At 47.7% G+C, this 21,507-nt stretch overlaps 1 protein-coding gene across 3 annotated transcripts in view; it reads right to left on the reverse strand.

The window, feature by feature from the left end:
- Nucleotides 1–21,507, reverse strand: part of RNF43 (ring finger protein 43) — a 52,656-nt gene that overhangs the window by 24,180 nt on the left and 6,969 nt on the right. Inside the window, exon 1 of one of the 3 annotated variants that reach the window (XM_081843818.1) lies at nt 5,358–5,537. The exons of the other annotated variants lie outside the window; for them this stretch is intronic. Coding sequence (XP_081699944.1) covers nt 5,358–5,522 — 165 coding nt within the window. The 5' untranslated portion in view covers nt 5,523–5,537. Of the gene's footprint in view, nt 1–5,357; nt 5,538–21,507 lie in introns of those variants that run through there. 3 annotated transcript variants of the gene reach the window in all.

The following is a 21,507-nucleotide window of genomic DNA, read 5'->3' on the forward strand; positions in this document are numbered from 1 at the left end:
CAGCTATCTGCCAATCACCCATTCCCACCACCCTTCTGAGTAATACCCCTCCCCACCTTCTCACTATATAGAAGGGTCTGGTGACTTCTGTTTCAGTGTATCTGAAGAAGTGTGCATGCACACGAAAGCTCATACCTAGAACTAACTTAGTTGGTTTTTAAGGTGCTACTGGAAGGAATTTTTTTATTTTGTTTTGGGGGTGGGGGTTTGGAAATGCAAAATGTTCAGTATGTACATAGGTTGCCGAGCCCCTTCAGGGTGGAATAAGCCACAGGTATCCAGTAATGTAGTGATGTAGGGCAGAAACTTTTCCAAAATGGAACCTCTTCCCAGCCCTTCGTTTTTTCCACGGAAAATTTTCCATTTCACAAGTTCTTTAGCAACCATTTGCAAAATGCCAGCTGCAAATTCAATCTGAGGCAAGTGTGGCCACGTTCAAAGGTTCCCCCTTTGTTTACTAAACGCAAGAAAAATAAACACGCTAATTTAGATTGCTGGCTAGAGCACGGGAAATCCCCCCCCCCATACAAATTCCCTGAATTTGCTTAGTGGGGGAGGGATCCAGAAAACCAACACCACAGCCAGTCTATCAATCAATCAATGCAATCCATCGATCAGTCAATTCTGTCTTCACTAGGGTATCCGGAGTCCAGAAAGGAAAGGAAACCAAGAAGAAATGGGTGGGGAGAAAGGGTGCTCCATCGGTCACCTCCCCCCAAGCCCCAAATATTTGCAGAAGATGCCAGTCTCATCAGACCTCCTCTCCCTCACCTGTCACCTGGGGGAAGTCAGTCCATCTTGCTACCTCAGTGGGAGAGATGGGAAACAAGAGACCCACTCCATCTACTTTGCTGGAGACACAGCTCCTATCAGGCACCTCCTGGCCCCCACACTGTGCCAGCTAGACATTATAGCAACTATTTAGAAATCAGTACCCAAGTTTTGATTTTTCCTCTTCCCTCCTTGTCCCTCTTCCCTCGTGTGCCATGTATTTATTTATTTTTTAGATTGTAAGCCTGCAGAGTAGGGACTCTCTTGTGTTTATTGTACGTCAGTTGCTCTCAAAGACTTTTAGGAGCTGGGTACAAACACTGTCAATGAATGAATGAATGAATGCTGGGGGGAGGGGCCATCTGCCTCACATCTGCTTTCCTGGGCCGCCTTGTCTGTTAGACCAAAGGTGAGCTTGCACCTGCTTCCAGGACCTTGGCAAAGGATCAAGGGATATCTCTCTTCCACTGGAAGCCTGATAGCACCACTCTCCTCTCCCGCCTCGCTCCATGGTTGGTTAAGGGGAAACTGGCACAAGCTTTTATAGAGGAGCTCTTCCGAGTGGACAGCTTATCTTCACTCCCAGCAGGGATGCAATCTGCGACATGAAGGGGCTGGACCCAGGCTGCGTAAACACCAAGGCAGGAGGAGGCGGCTATGGATGGCTCCACAGTCAGAGGCAGCAAAGCTTCTGAATGCCAGTGGCTGGAAGAGGGCTCTGATGCTCGAATCCTGCTTGCAGGTTTCCCATAGACATCTGGCAGGCACAGGGGTGCCAACTATAGGGGGCGGAAGGGGCTTCAGCCCCCTCAATATTTGTGAGCAAGGGGGGTTGAGCTCCCCCCCCCCAATATTGAGGGGGCTGTCATGCCCCGCCACTGCCAGGAGAGCACTCATACGCCAGGCAAGGGTGGCATGGAGGGTGAAGATCACGCTCCACGTTCCCTACCCCCTGCTGTTGCTGGGAGATTGCTAGTGCGGCGGGTGGGGGCAGACCTGTCACATGATGCCGTGCACCCTCAATGCGGGGGCAAGTTGGCACCCCTCAGTGGGAGAGGCAGCTATAACTGCAAGATGCTGGGGTAGATGGGCCATTGGCCTGAACCAGCAGGACTCCTTCATATCCATTTATTTATTTATATGCAATAAGCCTCTGATGAGATTAAGGCAGTGAACAATGTTCAAGGTCCTCATGTTTTGCCTCACAACAACCCTGTGAGGTAGGCTGACTGGCCTCCAAGGTCACCTAGTGAGCTTTGTGGCCGAGGAAGGGATTCGAACCCTGGTCTCTCCCTGGTCTGGTCCAACCACTGTGCCACGCTGGCTCTCATTTCTACATGTGTCCATAAAAAAATTGCTCCCTCCCCTGTTCCATTTCTGCATTAATCTGATTTTAACAAAAAAAGATCTGCACAGAAATCTATATTGAAATATGTGTTTCAACCCACATTTATGTATTTTATCTCAGTATATGCCTTCCTAAATGTATTTCAACCTAACATACACACTTTAAATGTGTTTTAAAAGAGCATTTTCACACATGGACTTAATAGGAATTAACCCATTTGAATAATGCAATGCTGATTCTTAATGCATATTCTACTTTTGTTTTAATGACACATTTTTTACTGCTAGCCGCCCTGGGCTCTCATGAGAGGAAGGGCTGACTGAGTAAAAGGAATTATAATAGTTTATTTTTCCTCTCCCTTCGGCTTATGAGAGGCCAGAGTGGTTAATAGTAAAAGTGCAGCATTATTACTACTAATAATAATCATAATGCCAAATTTGCAGAAGTGTGAAAAGGTAATTACAAGATACACTCATGAGAACCCAGAGCAGCTAACAGTAAAAATGCATTGTTATTACTATTATTAGTAATGCATTGTTATTACTGACAAACTGGAACGTGTCCAGAGGAGGGCAACCAAAGTGGTCAAAGGCCTGGAAACGATGCCTTATGAGGAACGGCTAAGGGAGCTGGGCATGTTTAGCCTGGAGAAGAGGCGGTTAAGGGGTGATATGATAGCCATGTTCAAATATAGAAAAGGATGTCACATAGAGGAGGGAGAAAGGTTGTTTTCTGCTGCTCCAGAGAAGCGGACACGGAGCAATGGTTCCAAACTACAAGAAAAAAGATTCCACCTAAACATTAGGAAGAACTTCCTGACAGTAAGAGCTGTTCGACAGTGGAATTTGCTGCCAAGGAGTGTGGTGGAGTCTCCTTCTTTGGAGGTCTTTAAGCAGAGGCTTGACAACCATATGTCAGGAGTGCTCTGATGTTGTTTCCTGCTTGGCAGGGGGTTGGACTCGATGGCCCTTGTGGTCTCTTCCAACTCTATGATTCTATGATTCTATGATTCTATTATTGCAACATTTGCAGGCGTGTGAAAAGGAAATGACATCCCGATTTTCACATTAGTCCAAATCTGGTCAGATTGCATCAGAACTCACAGAGACTGAGTTTTTCGAGGTTCACCCATCCAGATACAGAATGCACTTCGGAACTGAGAGTGCCCATTTTCACGGAGGGGAAACTGAGGTTGAATGCTTGAGGCCGGACAACGGGTCGGGGGAATTATGTCAAAATCAAAATCCAGTGGTACCATGAGGGGACAAATTCCATCTGATATTTTCAGCGGCCACCTTGGCACTGATGCCCACAGGATTGGGCCGGGGAGGTCAATCAGTAACGTGTCAGTAAGTGAAAAGAATCAGGACATCAAAATGCCAAAGATGGAGGAAGGATGGCTAAAGGAGGCTTTAACCTTAGGTTATTAGGCAGAGTGTGTGGCAAGCTATTGGGCAGGTTATTAGGCAGAGTCTGAGCCATGTTACAGTGGTACCTCGGGTTAAGTACTTAATTCGTTCTGGAGGTCCGTACTTAACCTGAAACTGTTCTTAACCTGAAGCACCACTTTAGCTAATGGGGCCTCTTGCTGCCGCTGCGCCGCTGCTGCATGATTTCTGTTCTCATCCTGAAGCAAGGTTCTTAACCTGAAGCACTGGGTTAGCAGAGTATTTCTGGGTTAGCAGAGTCTGTAACCTGAAGCGTATGTAACCTGAAGCGTATGTAACCCGAGGTACCACTGTATTGGGCAGGTTATTGGATAGGGTCTGAGGCAGGGGTCCTCACTCTGCCTCCCATGGGCACAAGGACATCCTTGAGGTATTTCCCTGATGTTTGCAAGGCCTCTGAGCCCCCACCCCCACTTCCACACACTTCCCCCTTGGTGATGAAATGGTGAAGGTGGTTCCCATTTTCTTCCTTCAAGAAAATGATTATTAAAATTTGTACCCCTCCTTTCCTCCAGAAGGAGCCTAGGTTGACAAACAAACAAAAGATAAAGCGATGGATGGCGACATATCACAACAATCCCAGGACAGATGCGGACTGGGAAAGATCTCTCATTAAAAAGGCTTGTTGAAAGAGGAAATGTACATAAGGGCTGAAAGAGGAAGTTAGAAAAGTGATGCTCTTTCTTAATCCCTCTTTCAACTCTATAGGGTTTTGGGGGCTCTGGTCCTTTTGCAAATTGGGGAGAGCACCGTAAGCCCATGCAACAAGTCCCACTGGGGCAAGGGGTTTCCCCAATCAGCTCGGGGTGGTGGTCAGGAGAACTGTGTACAGTACTTGGGGATGGGCAGATGGGAAGTCCTTCCATCTGGCCAGCAGAAATGTTTGCAATGCTTGAACCTGTGGAATGAGCTTAGTACTAATTTTTAGGATATTTCATTGGGGGGATTAATCAGGAAAGTAACCAAGTTCCAGGATGATTACGGTAGCAATAACTACAACAATAATAGCATACAATGGATGGAATTAACAAGAATAATGAGTTCCAGGTTTGAACATAATCACTGAAAATAGGTGCTGGAGCTAAGTCCCAGCAGCCATTTAAGGCATGCAGTTCAAACCCTGGCAGCATCTTTTTTAAAAAAAATTATTGTGTTTATATCCCACCTTCTCCTCCAAGGAGCTCAAAGGGGCATATGTGGTTCTGTCACTCCACAACAAACTTGTGAGGAAGTGAGCTTCATGGCCGAGTGGGGATTTGAACCCTGGTCTCTCCTGGGCCTTAGTCCAAGCCTCTAACCACAAAAACCACACTGGCTCACTTCAGGTAGTGTAGGGATGGGAGAGAACCCTGCCTCTCAAATCCTGGAGAGCTGCTGCCAGCTGGTGCTGGCAACACTGAGCCACATGGACCCTGAGGGCCTGATTCAGCACCAGGGGCCCTGCCTGCTTCCTATAGGCCCGCCACCGGGTTCAGAACTCGCCCTCGGCTCGGCGCAGCTTTGAAGGTCAGCCGTTTGGAGTTGGAGCTCCTTTGTCTGGCTGGGCCTACCTGGGTGCTGCACGCCACCCCTGCTAGCAGGTCCCACAGCCATTGCGGCAGGGAGGCAGGAGCAACAAAAAAGGAAAAGGGCGGGGGGAGCCATGAGCCTGCCTGGCTGAGCGGGAGAGATGAAAAGCCGCCTGGCTCATGTAATAACTGATGGCCTCTGCAGTGCCGTTTTGAACTGTTTACAGACCGAGTTAACGATTACAAGCTCTGTGTGCTTTGGCCGCCTGCCCGAATTCTTACCCGGCCGTCAGATATTATTAAAGAGCCTTTCGATGCTTTCCTGGAGCCCGTCCAACACACCTCAGAGAGAAGCCGCCTGGGCTCGGGGAGGAGCCACTGGCTGGCACTCTGTCTTTTTCTCTCTTTCCAGAGGCCCAGGGAGAAGTCCCAGCCTGGGATGGGCATCTGGCAGGATTTGGCAGAGGCTGGGGCGCCTAGGCAGGAGGGGGAAAGGAGCGCCCAGTTGCCACTGGGGACCTCGTCAAATCATGGAGTTGGGAGGGACCCCCAAAGGTCCTCTAGCCCAACCCCCTCCAATGCAGGGATCACAGCTACAGGATCCCTGACAGATTAACCTCTGCTTAAAGGCCCCCAGTGAAGGAGAGTCCGCCATTTTCCAAGGGAGCCTGTCCCGCCGTCGAACAGCTTTTGCCATCAGAAAGTTCTTCCTATTGTTTAGTTGGAATCACTGGAAGAGTGGTAACCAAGTACAGTGGTACCTCGGGTTAACAACTTAATTTGTTCCGGAGGTCTCTTCTTAACCTGAAACTGTTCTTAACCTGAGGTACCACTTTGGTTAATGGGCCATCCCACTGCTGCTGCGCCACCGGAGCACGATTTCTGTTCTCAACCTGAAGCAAAGTTCTTAACCCGGGGTACTATTTCTGGGTTAGTGGAGTCTGTAACCTGAAGGATCTGTAACCTGAAGCGTATGTAACCCGAGGTACCACTGTAGTTTAAAACTCTGGAACTCACTTCCGCAGGAGACAGGGATGGCCACCGACCTAGATGGGTCGGAGGCAGCGATGCTTCTGAATACCAGTTGCTGGAAAGTGCATGGAGGAGAGTTGCTATTGCACTCAGGTCCTACTTGTGAGTTTCCCATTGAGGCATCTGATTGGCCACGGGGATAACAGGATTGCTGGACTGGATGGGCCCCTTTGGGGCGGATCCAGCTGGGCTTGAGAAAGATCAGCATCAAGCAGGTGTATCCTTATAAGAAAGGACAGGATAAACCTGAATTTGGGATAAACCCATGTAAACGTGGGTTAAAAACCCAGCACTGGAAACCTAGTTGAGCGCCCAGTAAATGGAACTGCATTGTGGGGGGGCTGGACCAGATGACGCTTAGGGTTCCTTTCAGCTCAACAATTCTATACTTCTATGGGACTGAAGCAACTTTCCTCCAAGGAATAGTCACGACATATGGAGTTTTGTTTTTTAGTTTAGATAAAAGGCAAGGAAGGGAGGCATACAAAATGGGTCATTGTAAATTATCAAATTAGGGAGATTTCCCCACCCCCTCAAAATTCTAGAACTCAATGGAGGGGGGGGGTTTCCAAAAGAACAGGGCCTTTTCAGTGGTGGCTCCCCACTTGTGGAATGATCTGCCCAGAGAGGTTCGCTGGGCACCATTGCTCCATATCTTTAGGCCCCAGGTGAAAACATTCATTTTTCATCAGGCCTTTGGACTTTAAACTATCCATGATGTTTTTACAAGGGTTTGAATTTTGTTTTTTAATATGTGTGTGTGTGTGTGTGTGTGTGTGTGTGTGTGTGTGTGTGTCTTTTAGACTGCTTTTTCTTTTTAATGCTGGTTTTAATATATGCATGTGTTATTTTGCATGCGTTGAGTTGCGGTAGCAAGAAAAGCGACCGATAAAATTAATAAATAACAGCAAAAGCACAAAAACTTAAGAAGTCAAATAGCTCAGTTGGTTAGAGTGTGGATCTGATAACGCCAGGGTTGCAGGTTTGATCCCTGTATGGGACAACTGTATGATCCTGCATTGCAGGGGATTGGACTAGATAATCATCAGGGTCCCTTCCAACTCTATGATTCTATGAAGGGAATTCTGGATCAGGCCCATGGTCCATCTAGTCCAGCATGCTGTTCTCCCAGTGGCCAACCACTCAAGCAGTATATACGTTTTACGAAATAAGTAAACTAGAAATCAGGATTCGAACGCAAGAGCACTCTCCCCTCCTATTTCCAGCAATTGGTATTCAGTGGCATGACTTCCACCAACCATGGAGGCAGAGAAGACAGTCACCAAGGACAGCCTTATCCATGAATCTGCCCAAACCCTTTTTAAAGCCATCCAAGTTGGTGGCCATCCCTGCCTCCTGTGGGAGGGAGTTCCACAGTTTAACTCTGTGCTGCGTGAAAAAGTCCTTTTTTAAATTTGACCTGATCTTCCAACATTCAGCTTCATTGTGTATCCACAAGTTCTAGTGTTGTGAGAGAGGGAGAAAAAGCTTTCCTCTAGCTCCTGTCTGCACGCCACACATAATTTTATACATTTCTATCGTGTGGCCTCTTCCTCACCTTTTCTCCAAACTAAAAAGTCTGAAGGAGAAGAAGAAGAAGATGATGATGATGATGATGATTCAGGACAAACAAAAGAAAAGTGCTTCTCTGCACAGCACATAGTTGAAACCATGGTATCATTTGCTCCCACACGAAGGCCACCAGTTTGGACGGCTTTAAAAGCCAATTAGACAATTTCATGGCAGATAATAAAGCAAATCCATGGCTAGCTTCTAGCAACAATGCCCGCGTCCTGGGCTTCTGAATCACGCCAGTCACTGGGAATCACAAGCAGGGAGAGCGCTACTGCACTCGGGTCCTGCTTGTGGGTTTCCCAACGGGGCACCTGATTGGTCGCTGGACTACATGGCCCCCCCACCTTTGCCCCGATCCAGATGCACGGGACTTTTCTGATGGTGCTCTGGCACTGCACAGGGCTTCTCCAGCAACCTGAGACTAGACAAATGCATGGAGGGGGAGAGCTTATCATCAGTTTATTATGTTCCAGCAGAACCTCCATGTGCAGGGGCAGTCTAGCTCTGAATGTCACATGCAGTAAGGGAAGGTGGTGGCCTTCACACACACACACACACACACACACACACACACACACACACACACACTTGTGAGCTCTGCTTGTGGCTCTTCTTGGGTTGCCTCTTGAGACACCCCTTTGGCAAAGCTCCTACAGCGATTCACTACAAATTCTGGACAACAGCAGCTAGTGGAGAGACTGGCTGAGACAGGGCGATGACCCGTTGGGTCCTGTCCAGTTCTGCAGCTCTATGATTCCAGGCAGGGAAGGGTCTTTTAAAGGAGTCCGGGGGCAGGTGCGTTGATGTGCTCTCTGACACACACTGGAAACCCTGCTAGCTCACTCTTGGCAGTCTTCTCCCTCTCTCTCTTTCTCTCCTTTCCGCTGTGGGCCATTCGCTAGCTGCTCTTCGCCTTCCAGCTTGTACAGACAGGCCTGCCCTGCTCCAGAGAGGGAGGAATCTGATTCTCACCCCCAGGCGCTCACTAAGTAACTTGCCCGCACTTCAAAGGAGCTCTTTATTTTGCCTGGGTGATCACACCCTGCAAAAATTTCCCACCGACAAAAGAAATGGTTTTATAGGCAAAGGAAGGGATTGGAATGTCTCTCTCTCTCTCTCTCTCTCTCTCTCTCTCTCCCCCCAGCCCTGATGAAGGAAGGAAGGGCCCAGCACACACCCAGGGGGAGCCTGTGGTGGGGGGCAGAGATGTTGCACTAGCTCTCCAGGGATTGAAAAAACCACAAGGAAGATCGGATGGTGGCCCACAGAGGCCAGCTGCATCAGTGGCCAAGCAGAGGGCTCTCTGGGGCATGAAGGCACCCGCCTTGCCTTGTGTGATATATTTGGAGCTAGACTGCTCCTGAACATGGAAGTTCTACGCAACCTAATTACCTGGAGATGGACCTCTCGTCTTCCTCCTCCTCCTTGATGCATTTGTCTAATCCCCGTTTCAAAGCTGTCTAAGCCAGTAGCCGTCATCACTGCCACACCCTGCCAATCACACCCTGTTGCCCTTAATCCCACATGTGCCAATTCAGCATCAGAGGGAGAGGCACTCTGCACGTGCTCAAATTATTGGTTGTTTGCACCTTTGCTTTACTCATTTGGAGTATGAGCCCTGGGACCAATCCAAGACCCCGTGTGTCCCTTCTTTTTTCTCTCTTTCTTTTTTTTAAAAAAATAATTTTTATTGGAAATTTTATTTGCAACATAAACCCACCCACCCACCCCAATACAGAAATACAATAAACATAACATACAACAATACAAACAACCAAATAAAAGACTTCCTTTATCCTGTGTCTGGCCTCCTTCTTTACTTCTTATAAGCTGTTTCCTTTATGAATAATTATTAAGATTTTTCCAATTATAACTTAAATATCCACAAAGACTCCTCAAAACAAGTCCCTTCTTAAGAACAGAAGAAGAGCCTGCTGGATCAGGCCGGTGGCCCATCAAGTCCAACATCTTTGCACAGTGGCCGACAAGATGCCCCAGCGGGGAACCTGCAAGCAGGAATTGACCACAGGAGCAACTCTCCCCTTCATGACGGCTATGTTCTACCTCCATAGTAGGAGGCAGTGATGCTTCTGAATGCCAGTCCTGGAAACCTCAGGAGGCAAGAGGGCTCTTGTGCTTGGATCCTGCTTGCAGGGTTTCCCAGAAGAGGCATCTCGGTGGTTAATGTGAAAAGAGGATGCTGAACTAGATGGGTCATTGTCTTGGTTCAGAAGGCTCTTGTGCTCTTGTTTTTACGTTCCCAGCAAACTTCACACATGGGATTAAACGGGTTCTAGTAGACGAGTCCCTTCTTACAATAAGCCGCAACAAAATCAGAGTTGCCAGCCACCTGTGAAATTGATGTGAAGCCCAGTTCTTGGACTTCCGTTCTTTAATTTGTTGTGCCCTCCATCAAATCCAGCACCCTTGCACTTCCCAGGAGGCACTGTCTCCTTCTCCTCCATGAATCTGCCATCCCCTTTTAAAAGCATCATAGAAGTGTGGAGTTGGAAGGGGCTCCAAGGGTCATCTAGCCCAACCCTCTGCAATGCAGTAATCCCAGCCCCTCATCATCTTGTGGTAGCCAGTTCCGTAAGCCAGTCACACACTGCATGAAGGAGTCTTTTCACTGATCTGCCCTGAACCTACTGCGGGGCAATTTCTGCAAACGACCCAAAGTTCTAGCATTACAAGGGAGAAAAATCTCCCAAGTTCCCTTCACACTGGGTAGTATTTTATACACCTGTGTCATCCTCCCTTCCACATTACCAAATGCTGCAACCTTCCTTGGCAGAGGATTTGCTCCGGTCTAAGCCTCTGGTCATTTTAGCTGCCCTTTATTTCCACCTCTGCAAGCACAGCACAGATTCCAACCATTGCTTTTGGATGCAGTCCATTTTCTGCAAAGGAGGGTGACCTGCTCAGAATGCATCTGAAGTATGACGCCCGGTTCTTTAAGGAAGTTGGCAGACTGTTGGGGAAGGTGGAGGAACACCTGCTTTGCATCCAGAAGGTCTCCAACAGCATCGCCTGCTAGGGCTGAGATTCCCTCCCTGTCTGAAATCCTGGAGAGCTGCTGCCAGTCTGTGTAGACAATACTGGGTTCAATCAACCAACGCCCTGACTTGGTATTAGGCAGCTTCCCATATTCCTGCTTAAACCAGCCCTTTCTTCCAAACCACGACTCTTGCTTTATACACAGGGACAAGGCTGTATCTTAGTGACAGAACATCTGTTTTTACATCCAGGTTCAATTCCTGGCATCTCCAGGAAGGCTGGGAATATACTGAGCTGAATGGACCACAATGGTCTGGTTCCATATAGATCAGTTTCCTAGACTCCTATTTAAACCAGAGCTTTATTCATAACAATGAGGACTGGAGCCTTAGGCTGGTTTTAGAGGAAAGGCTGTACCAGGAGAGCATCTCTTCTGCATGCACAAGGTTTCCAAGTTCAATCTCTGGCATAGTTTAGTTGGTTAGAGTGTGGTGCTGATAATGCCAAGACTGCAGGTTTGATTCCCATATGGGACGGCTGCATATTCCTGCATTGCAGGGGGTTGGACTAGGGGGTTGACCCCGGGCCACCTCCAACTCGATGATTCTATGAAAGCTTAATTGACTAGTTATCTCCAGGGAGGGCAGGGAATGTCCCCAGCCTGAAACCCTGCACAGCCATTGCTGCCAGTCAGTGCAGACAACACTGGACCAATGGTCTAACTCAGCCTAGGGCAGCACCTGACACTGCTAAACTGGAGCACAACCAGTTGAGGGTGTCCAGGAAGGCATGGAGTCTGGAAACAAAAAGACCTGGAGAAGGTATGGCTATGATGGGATAATAAGGACCTTTAAGTATCTGATGGATTTTGGTCAAATAGAAGATGGATCAGGCTTGCTCTCTGTTGCCTCATGGCTGGGAGCATTGGGGGGGAATTGCAAAGAGGAAGATGGCAGCTAAACATCTGGAGGCATTTCTTAACATTGAAACCTATCCAACAGCAGGACTAACTAGGGAGGTGGGCTCTGCTTCCTTGGAGGTATTAAAGCAGAGGACGGACCGCCACCTGCCAAGGAGGTTGCAGCTTATCAGTATATTGTGGATCCTGCACTGAGATGTGTGCTGGACTAGGGCACCCCGTAAGGTTCCTTCCATCTGTGGCTGTGCTCTGCCTCCGCAGCTGGAGACAGTGATGCTTCTGAATACCAGTTGCTGGAGAGAAGGCTCTGGTGCTTGAGTCCTGCATACAGATTTTCCATTGGGACATCCAGTTGGCCCCTGTGAGAACAGGATGCCGGACTAGATGGGCCACTGGCCTGATCCAGCAAAGCTCTTCTTGTGCTCTTATGCTTCGTGCTCATGAGGGTGATTAGATATGCCCGGGACTAGGTGATGCAGCAAGAAAGTTTTTCTCCCTCTCTCATAGTGCTAGACCGCAACAGTGTGTGGTCAGTGGACTGGGGGGGGGGGGCAGGCTAGTCCCCTTCCCAAAGCCTGGGAAGCTTCTGCCCAGCTTAGTAAGGGAGGCCAATGCTCACACATATGACATCACCCCTTCCGATCGCCCTCGCAAGCTTGCGCCTGTGGCTGTATATGTTCCCCTATGAAAAAATTCATCACGCACCAGTGGCTAGACATCAGGGGCATCCAATAAAAATGAACATTGGGAGATTCTGGACAGATAAAAGGAAATTCCTCTTTACACAGTGCGTAGCTAAAACTATGGCACTCGCTCCCACAGGAGACAGTGACGGACACCAACTCGGATGGCTGAAAAGGAGGATTGGACCAATTCATGGAGGGTAATGCTGTCAATGGCTACTAGCCATCCTGGCTCTGGTCTGTCTCCATAGTCAGAGGCAGTAATGCTTCCGAACACCAGTTGCCGGAGGGGAGATGGCTCTGGTGCTCTTCCTTGAGGGTTTCCCAAAAGAGGCATCTGGTCAGCCACTGTGAGAACAGGATGCTGGGCCAGAGAGGCCATTGGCTTGATCCAGCTGTGTTCTCTGTGTTTATAATCCCGTACCCAGGAGGACCCTGTGTGTCTTAACATGCAAGTGAGTCTCACTGAACTCTACAAGGTTCTCTCTCCCAACCCGTGAGTGTTTAGGGTCGCAGCCCAAGATGCAGAAAACACTCTTGACCTGCCCTCCCCAGCTCTCTTAAGCAGTCACCGCGGTCCCCTCCTCGCTGACCTTCCAACCTCAAGCATGTTCCTAGCAAGGAGGCATCTCTGGGAACTTCAAAGAAGATGGAAATCTAATTTGGAGACCCTGTGCCTTTTTTAAAAAAAGAAAAAGAAATAATTGTTAGAGAGAGAAGAAAAATGTGAGGAATATTTGTGCATGCCTGTTCATGTTTTCGTAACAGCGGTGGCGGCGGCACCATCCTTTTAAAACTCGCTCTCATGTTCTGCACCAAGGGATGCTTCTATAAATCTTCCTGGATTCCTCTGCCGATCTGGGAGTTCCTGCTCACCTGCCTTTGCTTCCAAAGTAGCAAGCAAGCATTAGGAATTCTCAACGTTTCCATTTTTTAATCTCTGAAATCTGTAGCTTCAGACTCCTTTGCATCTGCTATCTTAAGAACATCAGAGCAGGGATAGCCCAGTTGGTATCGAGTGTGAGACTCTTAATCTCAGAGTCATGGGTTTGAGCAACACATTGGGCAAAAGATTCCTGCATTGCAGGGGGCTGAGCTATAGATGACCCTCATGGTCCCTTCCCACTCTACATTGCTGCCTCAAACTGTGAAAGCAGAGCTGAGCCATCATGGCTAGTAGCCTTCGATAGCCCTCTCTTCCATGAATTTGCCTAATCTTCTTTTAAAGCCATCCAAGTTGGTGAACATCACTGCCTCCAGGGGGAGGGAGTTCCACAGTTTAACTATGAGCTGCATGAAAAAGTGCTTCCTTTTTCATCTGCCCTGAATCTTCCAACATTCAGCTTCATTGGATGTCTAGCAGTGGTGTTCTAGTGTTCTCCATCAAATTTCTCCATGCCATGAGTAATTTTATAAATGGCTATCTGCACGTGAAGCACAAAACTCGGCAAAACAACAACTCTTGCCACATTTCCATTTGCCAGTCTTCCCCAAGCTAGTGCCCTCCAGATATCTCGGACTACAGCTCCTATCATTCCTAGAATTTGGAGCTGTAGTCTAAAACGCGCAGAAAGCACCAGGCTAGGGGTGTGCGTAGGGTTGCCTATGTCTGGAATTTCCTGGACATATCCAAAATACTGCAGTTGTCAGCAATATCTGGGCAGAAATTGGCCAAAACAAATATCCGGGGAAATCCAGATGTGTGGGAGCCCATGTCGTTTTTGCCAATTTTTCATAGAAATAGCTCAAAAACAGCATTATTATTTTTTTGCGATTTTGCCAAAAACAAAAAAGCTCAAAAACTTCACCAAAAAAAGCTTGAAATATGGCAACCCTGGTGTGCAGCAGATATGGTTGTTATACAGTTGTTATCAAGACTCTTTTGATGGGGTGCACAAATAAAAATACCTTGATGCCACCTAAGGTTCGATCCTCACATCAAGAGCCAGTGTGCCAGTTAGAGTGTTGGGCTAGGAGATCTGGGTTCAAATCCCCACTCAGCCATATAGCTCACTGGGTGGCCTTGGGGCAGTCACTGCCTCTCAGCCTAACCTACCTCACCAGGTTGTTGTGAGAATAAAACAGGAAGGGGACAAGGCACATGTGGCCCCCTTGAGCTCCTTGGTATATAAGAATAAAATAATAACATAAAAAGGCTGCTTTTTTGTGAGTTGAGGGACGCCTGCCCCCAGGCACACTTGGTGGAGTTGCAGGAGAGTGCCTTCTCAGTGGCTGCTCCCAGACTCTGGCACTCTCTCCCTAGAGAAACCAGACTGTGTCCCTCCCTGCTGTCCTTCTACTGGCAGGTGAAGACAGTTTTGTTCCGATAGGCCTTTGGGAACTGACTGGTTGTGTGTGTTTTTTTAAGGAAAGGGCTTTTAATTAGGGCTGGGCTATTTTAATTATCTGCACTTTAATATATTTGCTTTTTTAATTCTACTTGAGTTAGAACTAAGTGATTATCTTTTATGTGCTTTTTAGCTTTTTGCATTTTATCTGGGTTGTTTTGTAAGCCGCCATGGGGAAAAGGTGTGTTATAAATAAATATAACAGCAGCAGCAACAATTACGTATCCACACAGTGCATAGTTAAACTGTGGAACTCGCTTCCATAGGATGCAGTGATGGCCACCGACTTGGATGGCTTTTAAAGAGGATTAGACAAATTCATGGAGGAGAGAGCTATGGATGGCTAGAAACCACAGGAGGGGAGAGTGCTCTTGGGCTCTGGTCCTGCTTGCAGCCTTCCTAGGAAGAGGCATCTGGGGTCAGCCACTGTGAGAACAGGATGCTGGACTAGATGGGCCACTGGCCTGATCCAGCGGACTCTTCTTATGTTAATGATGAGGATGAGGATGATAACAACAACAGCCTAGAGGCCTGTTTGGGATACATGCTCAGGCACAGTTGAGATCCAAGGCTGAGTCTTTTGCAGCTTTGAACAGCGAAGGGAAGCAAGAGGTGGAAACAGAGCTCCATGTTTACTCTTGTAGTACTGTTGGAAAAACTAAGATAAGAGCTCATAGTGTACAGTGTGTGTGTGTACACCTGGTTTTTATGGAGTGGGAGGGTGCGGGGCAGAATGCAAGCATAAGAAAGCCACATTTCCCTTTCCTCTGCTGTTCTCTAACTTTGGGGACAATCTGGTGGAAAGGCCTCCCCAGTAAAATGAACAGGAGCTTCCCACTGTGCTTTGCATCTCTCTCAAGAGACCAAGAAAGTGCTTTGTTCCCATAACTCAGTGTCAGTGTGGCGTAGTAGGCCCTAGGACATCAAGGTTCCCATCTCCACTCGGCTACAAAAACTCACTGGGTGACCTCGGGGGCCTGTCACTGCCTCTCAGCCTAGCCTACCTCACAGGGTTGTTGTGGGGATTTAATGTGGAGGGGAGCAATGTACACCACCTCAAGCTCCTTAGAGAAGAAGATGGGGTATAAATGCAATAAACAGAATAAGAAATAAGCTCAAGGGAAACGTTCTGCAATTGCACACCTTTAACTTGCAAGGGTGGGGACATCTCACCTGCTTTCCTGTATGCTTTTAAGTGGCCTATCAGCCGCTGCAATGCCTTGCATCCATAGTTATTATGTAAGCTAAAGGATGTTTGCCAGCGATTGCTGCACTCATGCCAAATACATTCATATCAGGGAAGATCCACACCGCAGACTTAATCTGGTCTAGCAATCAATCTGTCTCCCCATGGAACTCTGGGAATTGTAGCTCTGTGAAGGATATAGGAGTGTCCAACGATTCCCAGCCCTCAAAAAACTACAGTTCCCAGAATTCTTTGGTGGAAACCATGACTGTTAATGGTATACAATCGTGATAAATATATTGTGTGCGTGTGCTGGAGAATGGAGGGTCTGGCCTCACGGCAGCATCATTTCAAAGCACTTTCCCCATAGGCCAATTGCACTTTGTGCCCCAAAGCCCACTGATTTGTTAATAATTATACAAATCAGCAGTAAGGAAATGTGGACGAGGGAAGCCAAAGATACCCATTTGAAAGTTTATGGCCTGTGTCATGTTCAGGGCAATTGGGATGTATTTCAATATCGGGCAAAAGGAGATTTCAAAAGTAGCAGTGGTCAACTTCGCAGTGCCATCAGGTTACAATGGTAATTGTAGCCTGGTGTCTGCAGGCTTCCAGATGTGTTGGACTACAACTCCCCTCAGCTGGCATGGCTGTGCTCCCTTCTGTTCCAGAGCATCATATGGCCATGCTAATATGAGAACACAGGAAAAGGGCCTCCTGGATCAGGCCAGTGGCCCATCTAGTTTAGCATCCTGTTCTCACATTAGCCAACCAGATACTCCAATGAGAAACCCACAAGCAAGATTTGAGTGCAAGAGCTCTCCCACCTCCTTTGGTTTCCAGCAACTGGTTTTCAGACGCATCACTGCCTCCAACTCCAGGCAGAGCATACCCATCATGGCTAGTAGCCCAGCCCAACCTGATGCAATGCAGGAATCACAAGCAAGGAATCCCTGACAAATGGCCAGCCAACCTCTATTTAAAAACCTCCCACAAACTTCCGAAGGAATCCGTTCCACTGTCAAACAGCTCTTACTGTCAGGAAGTTCTTCCAGCTGTTGAGCTAGAATCTCCTTTTGTTGTCATTTGAATCCATTGGTTCTGGGTCCTTCCCTCTGGAGCAGCAAAAAACCAACAAGCTTGCTGCATCTTCCTTGGGACAGCCCTTTAGATATTTGAAGATGGCTATCCTATCACTTCTCAGTCTTTTCTTCTCTTCTCCTGGCTAAAAATTGGCTCATCTATCACTTCAGAAAGTGCAAATTGGGTAGCGTTGCATTAAAAGGCATTCCCAGCTGAACCAATTTCCTGGGTGGCAGAGGGACGTGGGTCTAAACCACAGAGCTTAGGGCTTGCCGATCAGTAGGTCAGTGGTTCGAATCCCTGCAATGGAGTGAGCTCCCGTTGTTCGGTCCCGGCTCCTGCCCACCTGGCAGTTTGAAAGCACATCAGAGTGCAAGTAGATAAATAGGTACCGCTCTGGCGGGAAAGTAAACGGCGTTTCCGTGTGCTGCTCTGGTTCACCATGCTGGCCACATGACCCAGAAGCTGTCTGCGGACAAACGCCGGCTCCCTCGGCCTATAGAGCGAGATGAGCATGCAACCCCAGAGTCGTCAATGACTGGACCTAATGGTCAGAGATACTTTAACCTTTACCCGTTTTTCAACAACAACTATTGTAGTGGACGATTATTTCTCTAGTGCATGAGTGTGTGCAAGACAGAGAGATGGAGAAGGACAGGTCTTCTTCACCAGCAAATTAAAGTGTCCATTTTGGGTGTCACAACAGGCATCAGTCACGGTTCAGGATTGGCCAGACACCAATTTTGAGGCCTCTGCTCTTGGCTTCACTGGGATGAGTCAGGAGGCTGGGCAAGATCTTCAGCCCCAGGTGTATTCATTCCAGTTCTTGTAGGGAACTCTCAACTAGCTCATGTAACCATTTGAAGGCAAGGCAGCTAGGTGTGTGGAGGTGAACCAGTTTAAAGTCTTCTTTGAAAGAAGGGATCCCGTTTTCTGAGGCGAAACAAGCAATGCTGCAGGTGCCACATCATACCCATTCCACATTTATAAGAAATTGATGTGTTAGTGTGGCAGCACCTATACTCAGGAACTCCCTGCCTCTTGATATCAGACAGGCGCCTTCACTGTAGTCTTTTTGGCTCTTGCTGAGAACATTTTTGTTTAGGCAAGTCTCCCCAGATACGTAGAATGTGTATGTATGTTTTGATCTGTTTCTAGTTTCTTGCTTATTTTATCTTTTGAATGTCTTAAAGAGTTGCTTTTACTGATAATTTTACTGTTTTATTCTCTCTATAAACCACTTTGAGGCTGTTTTCTACAGTCACGCAGTGTATAAATTTTATGAAATAAATAAAAAGATAAACGTGGACCCCTGGACCCACACGACTGTCCCCAGGCAACGACCTGTGTCTGGAGGGGAATGGTAATCTGATTATTCTCCTGGCCTCTCTTAATAGTGATCAATGCTGACCATCAACTCATCCTGAACAATCTCAAAGGATATTGGGAAACTGCTGAGCACTCCCTTCTGTTCCTACCTGAGGGGTTCGGTCCTCAAAGGCAGTGTTGGGCAACTGCTGCTGTGCCCCTAGGAATTATTTTACCACCGCAAGATAAGATCTTGTCCCTGGTGCTGTTTAACACCTGTACTCAGCCTCTGGGGAAGTTCATTCATCAGTTCTGGAGCAAGAAGCTGCCAGGTACCCAGAGACTTGAGTTCACCCAAACGTACCATGTTCACTGCTGCTCTCCTCCTACAGCTAGGAGCCTCTGAAGGGTAGCTTTTCATGCTAAACCAGTCATGGGGCTGTGGTTAACCAATCTTTTCATGAGTTAAGAAACTAGGGGTGATCTTATCAGGTAGCAGGAATGTCAACTCACGACACACACGGATCATCAAAGGAACTGGATGTTTAGCACAATGGATATGGACTATGCAGGAAATGAATGCCGATGAACGTTTAAAAAGCAAAAAATGTATGGTGTCTCCTACTTGCCTCCTCACTCCCAAATTCAGTGAGATTTCCTGTACTAAGACAATTGTGTCACACCCACCCCCGAATCTGGTCACTGCATCCAGTGCTCCCCAATGCTAAATATCATCCTCCCAAATATGGAGTTTTGCACCCATGAGGACTAGTACCTTTAACACAATGAAAGCAAGTTTACGTACCCCATTCTACATCCTACACTTTTCTCTCTCCATGCCAGTGCCAACCAGGAGAACATATAGCAGCCCTGCTTATTACCCTGGTGTTAGAGATCAGTCCTCCTGCCTTCAGGAAAAACTGTCAAAATGTTTTCAGCTGCCAATGAGCTTTGCGTTTGAGCCCTTATACGCTGCAAAGAATTATGGGGATGTGAGCAGTCCTAGGGCACACCCTTAGCTCACAAACAGGGTGCTGGACAGGTCTTGGGGTTGTTGTGCGTGAACTGTGAACATGCCTCACAAGTCACCAATCATTCCTCTGTGGTGGTAGAAATACAGGTACATGCTGGGAGCTCATCATATCTACATGTTTCAAGATGGAGCACAACTGAAAGACTGAAATGTATATTACGGCAGCAAAGAGAGGGGAAAGTTCCAAATGTGAAACTTGTGGCAATGCAGTCCCCATGCAGGGGCTGCACCACCTGAATTTTGCACATTTTGATCAGGCGTCCCCCTGTCTTGCTTGTGTTATTTTCTTGAAAGCAAGCAGGTGGTATATCTATAGCCATGAAGGAAGCTGGGTGTTCACTACGCGCTTAAATTTCTTGCTAAATTCAAGAGCGCAGTGAACAGGCCACTTCCTTCACAGCTATAGATATTGCAAAGGAATGTTGATCCGGATGAAGTTTCACTCCCTTTCCCATTGAAAAAAAGAAAAGAAAAAGCAGTGGTTAGTCCAGAACAAATCCTCTAGAATAATATCACTTAATTAAGCAAGGTCTGCACCACGTAAGGCACCTACTTTTTGCAGCCAAAATGGAGAAATGGTGCTTTCCTGTTCCTGGATTTAGAAGTGAAGTGGAACTACGGTGAATATTTTCAGCCAAATGCAACCAACCAACCTGCCATACAAGACACCCTAGCCTTCCTACAGAGTGACTTGCTGGGAGTGTGAAAGGCTTGTGTGCTTCTGCTGCAGAGCTGTGCAAGGAGGAGGGGAAAGATGCGAAGGCAGGGAGGGGAAAGAGATGGGGATTAAGAAAAAGAAAGGCAACAAGAAAACCTGACTGAAGAAAAAAGAGACTATCGGAAGATGGAGAATGCAAATGTTACAGCATGCAAGGGGGTCAACAGAGATGGGGTACTGAAATAAAATGCGGTACTGAGAGAAAATGAGACAGTTCAAAGGGGTTAAAATGAAAACACTAGGTTAAGACTATGGCAGAAAGTTGTTTTTCCCCCTGAGGTTACTGTAGCGTTGAGGCCCTTTAGAGTACGCAATCTATATATGTAAAATATATGTGAATATATGCATGCAAAAGCCAAGCTGGGAGTGATTTGAGTTTAAACCTTTGTAGGTTTCTAATTCGCTCTCAGGTTGCATTAATGTAAGGAGGAAGTGAGCCTCCAGTCTTGGAAGCTTCCTATCTAGTTAAGCACTCTTAATCCAAAACTATTTAGGACAATGGGGCTGGCATTTGTGAAATTAAAAGGGGGGATGGGATGGGATTGGGTTCTCTTCTGAATCATGGCCACAATCGGGGTTTAGGCATGACATAGCCTCTCTCCCCCCCCCCCCACTTGTCTGATCTAGTGTTACATGGGACCATCACCAACCCAGATTAAAATGCAATTATTGGGCAGGGCGGGGGTTTGAGCACTACCAAACTCACTTTGAGAACTCTGGCTTGAAACTGAGCCCCCTTCTGATGCCCTCGCCTCCTGCTTGTTTCCTTTGACCACCTCCCAGCATCATGCTCCTTCCTGCTCACAGCACACAGAGCAAGGCCAGTGGAGGATGACAAGCAAGTCCACCCCCCACCCCGCTCCCTCACCTGACCAGGCAAACCCCAGGTTTACAGCGCTACACACCTCAGTCTCCCCACACAGACCCTCTGGCACTGGATTGGGGCTTAGAGTGGCAGATCTATGTGCGGAGCAGGGTTTTCTCCCTCCCTCCTGAGAGGGACCTCTTTTGGCTCTTTGTCTGCTTCATCTCATATCAGCCTTTTGCATTTACACTATCCTTGATTTCCGCTACTTGACCCTCCTGAATATGAGAGTCAGGGCATTACTCCATGTTGCCCACACCTTCAATTCCAACTCAGAACGACCTAAAGGCCTCTCCTTTCCCCAAGCTGCATGGGCATCCATCCCCTTAACCTAAACCGACTTTTGATTTTCTAAAACTGTTCTGTCTTTGAGCAGATGTTGCAGAAGCTCAACCTGGCAGGTTCTGCCCTGGATTTGTGCATCTTTTGCCATTCAGACAGGATGCCTGAATGGCAGCTTCCCCTCCCACCCCCACCCCCAGTGTTGAAAGAATCCCTCAGAAGATCAAGTGCTTGTCCCTTGCAACAGATCTGTGCAACATAATGTGTAAGTCTTCAGGATGGACTGCTGCAATGTGCTTGCTATTGGACTGCCCTTGAAGATGTTGGAAGTGCTTCAGGTAGCACAAGAAGCTCAGGAAAAGGAAGTGTGCTCAGTCTGTCCTTAGCAGCCTTGGCAACGTGC

This window comes from Podarcis erhardii (genome assembly GCF_964252035.2).
Source record: "Podarcis erhardii genome assembly, chromosome: 16".
Classification (NCBI taxonomy): domain Eukaryota; kingdom Metazoa; phylum Chordata; class Lepidosauria; order Squamata; family Lacertidae; genus Podarcis; species Podarcis erhardii.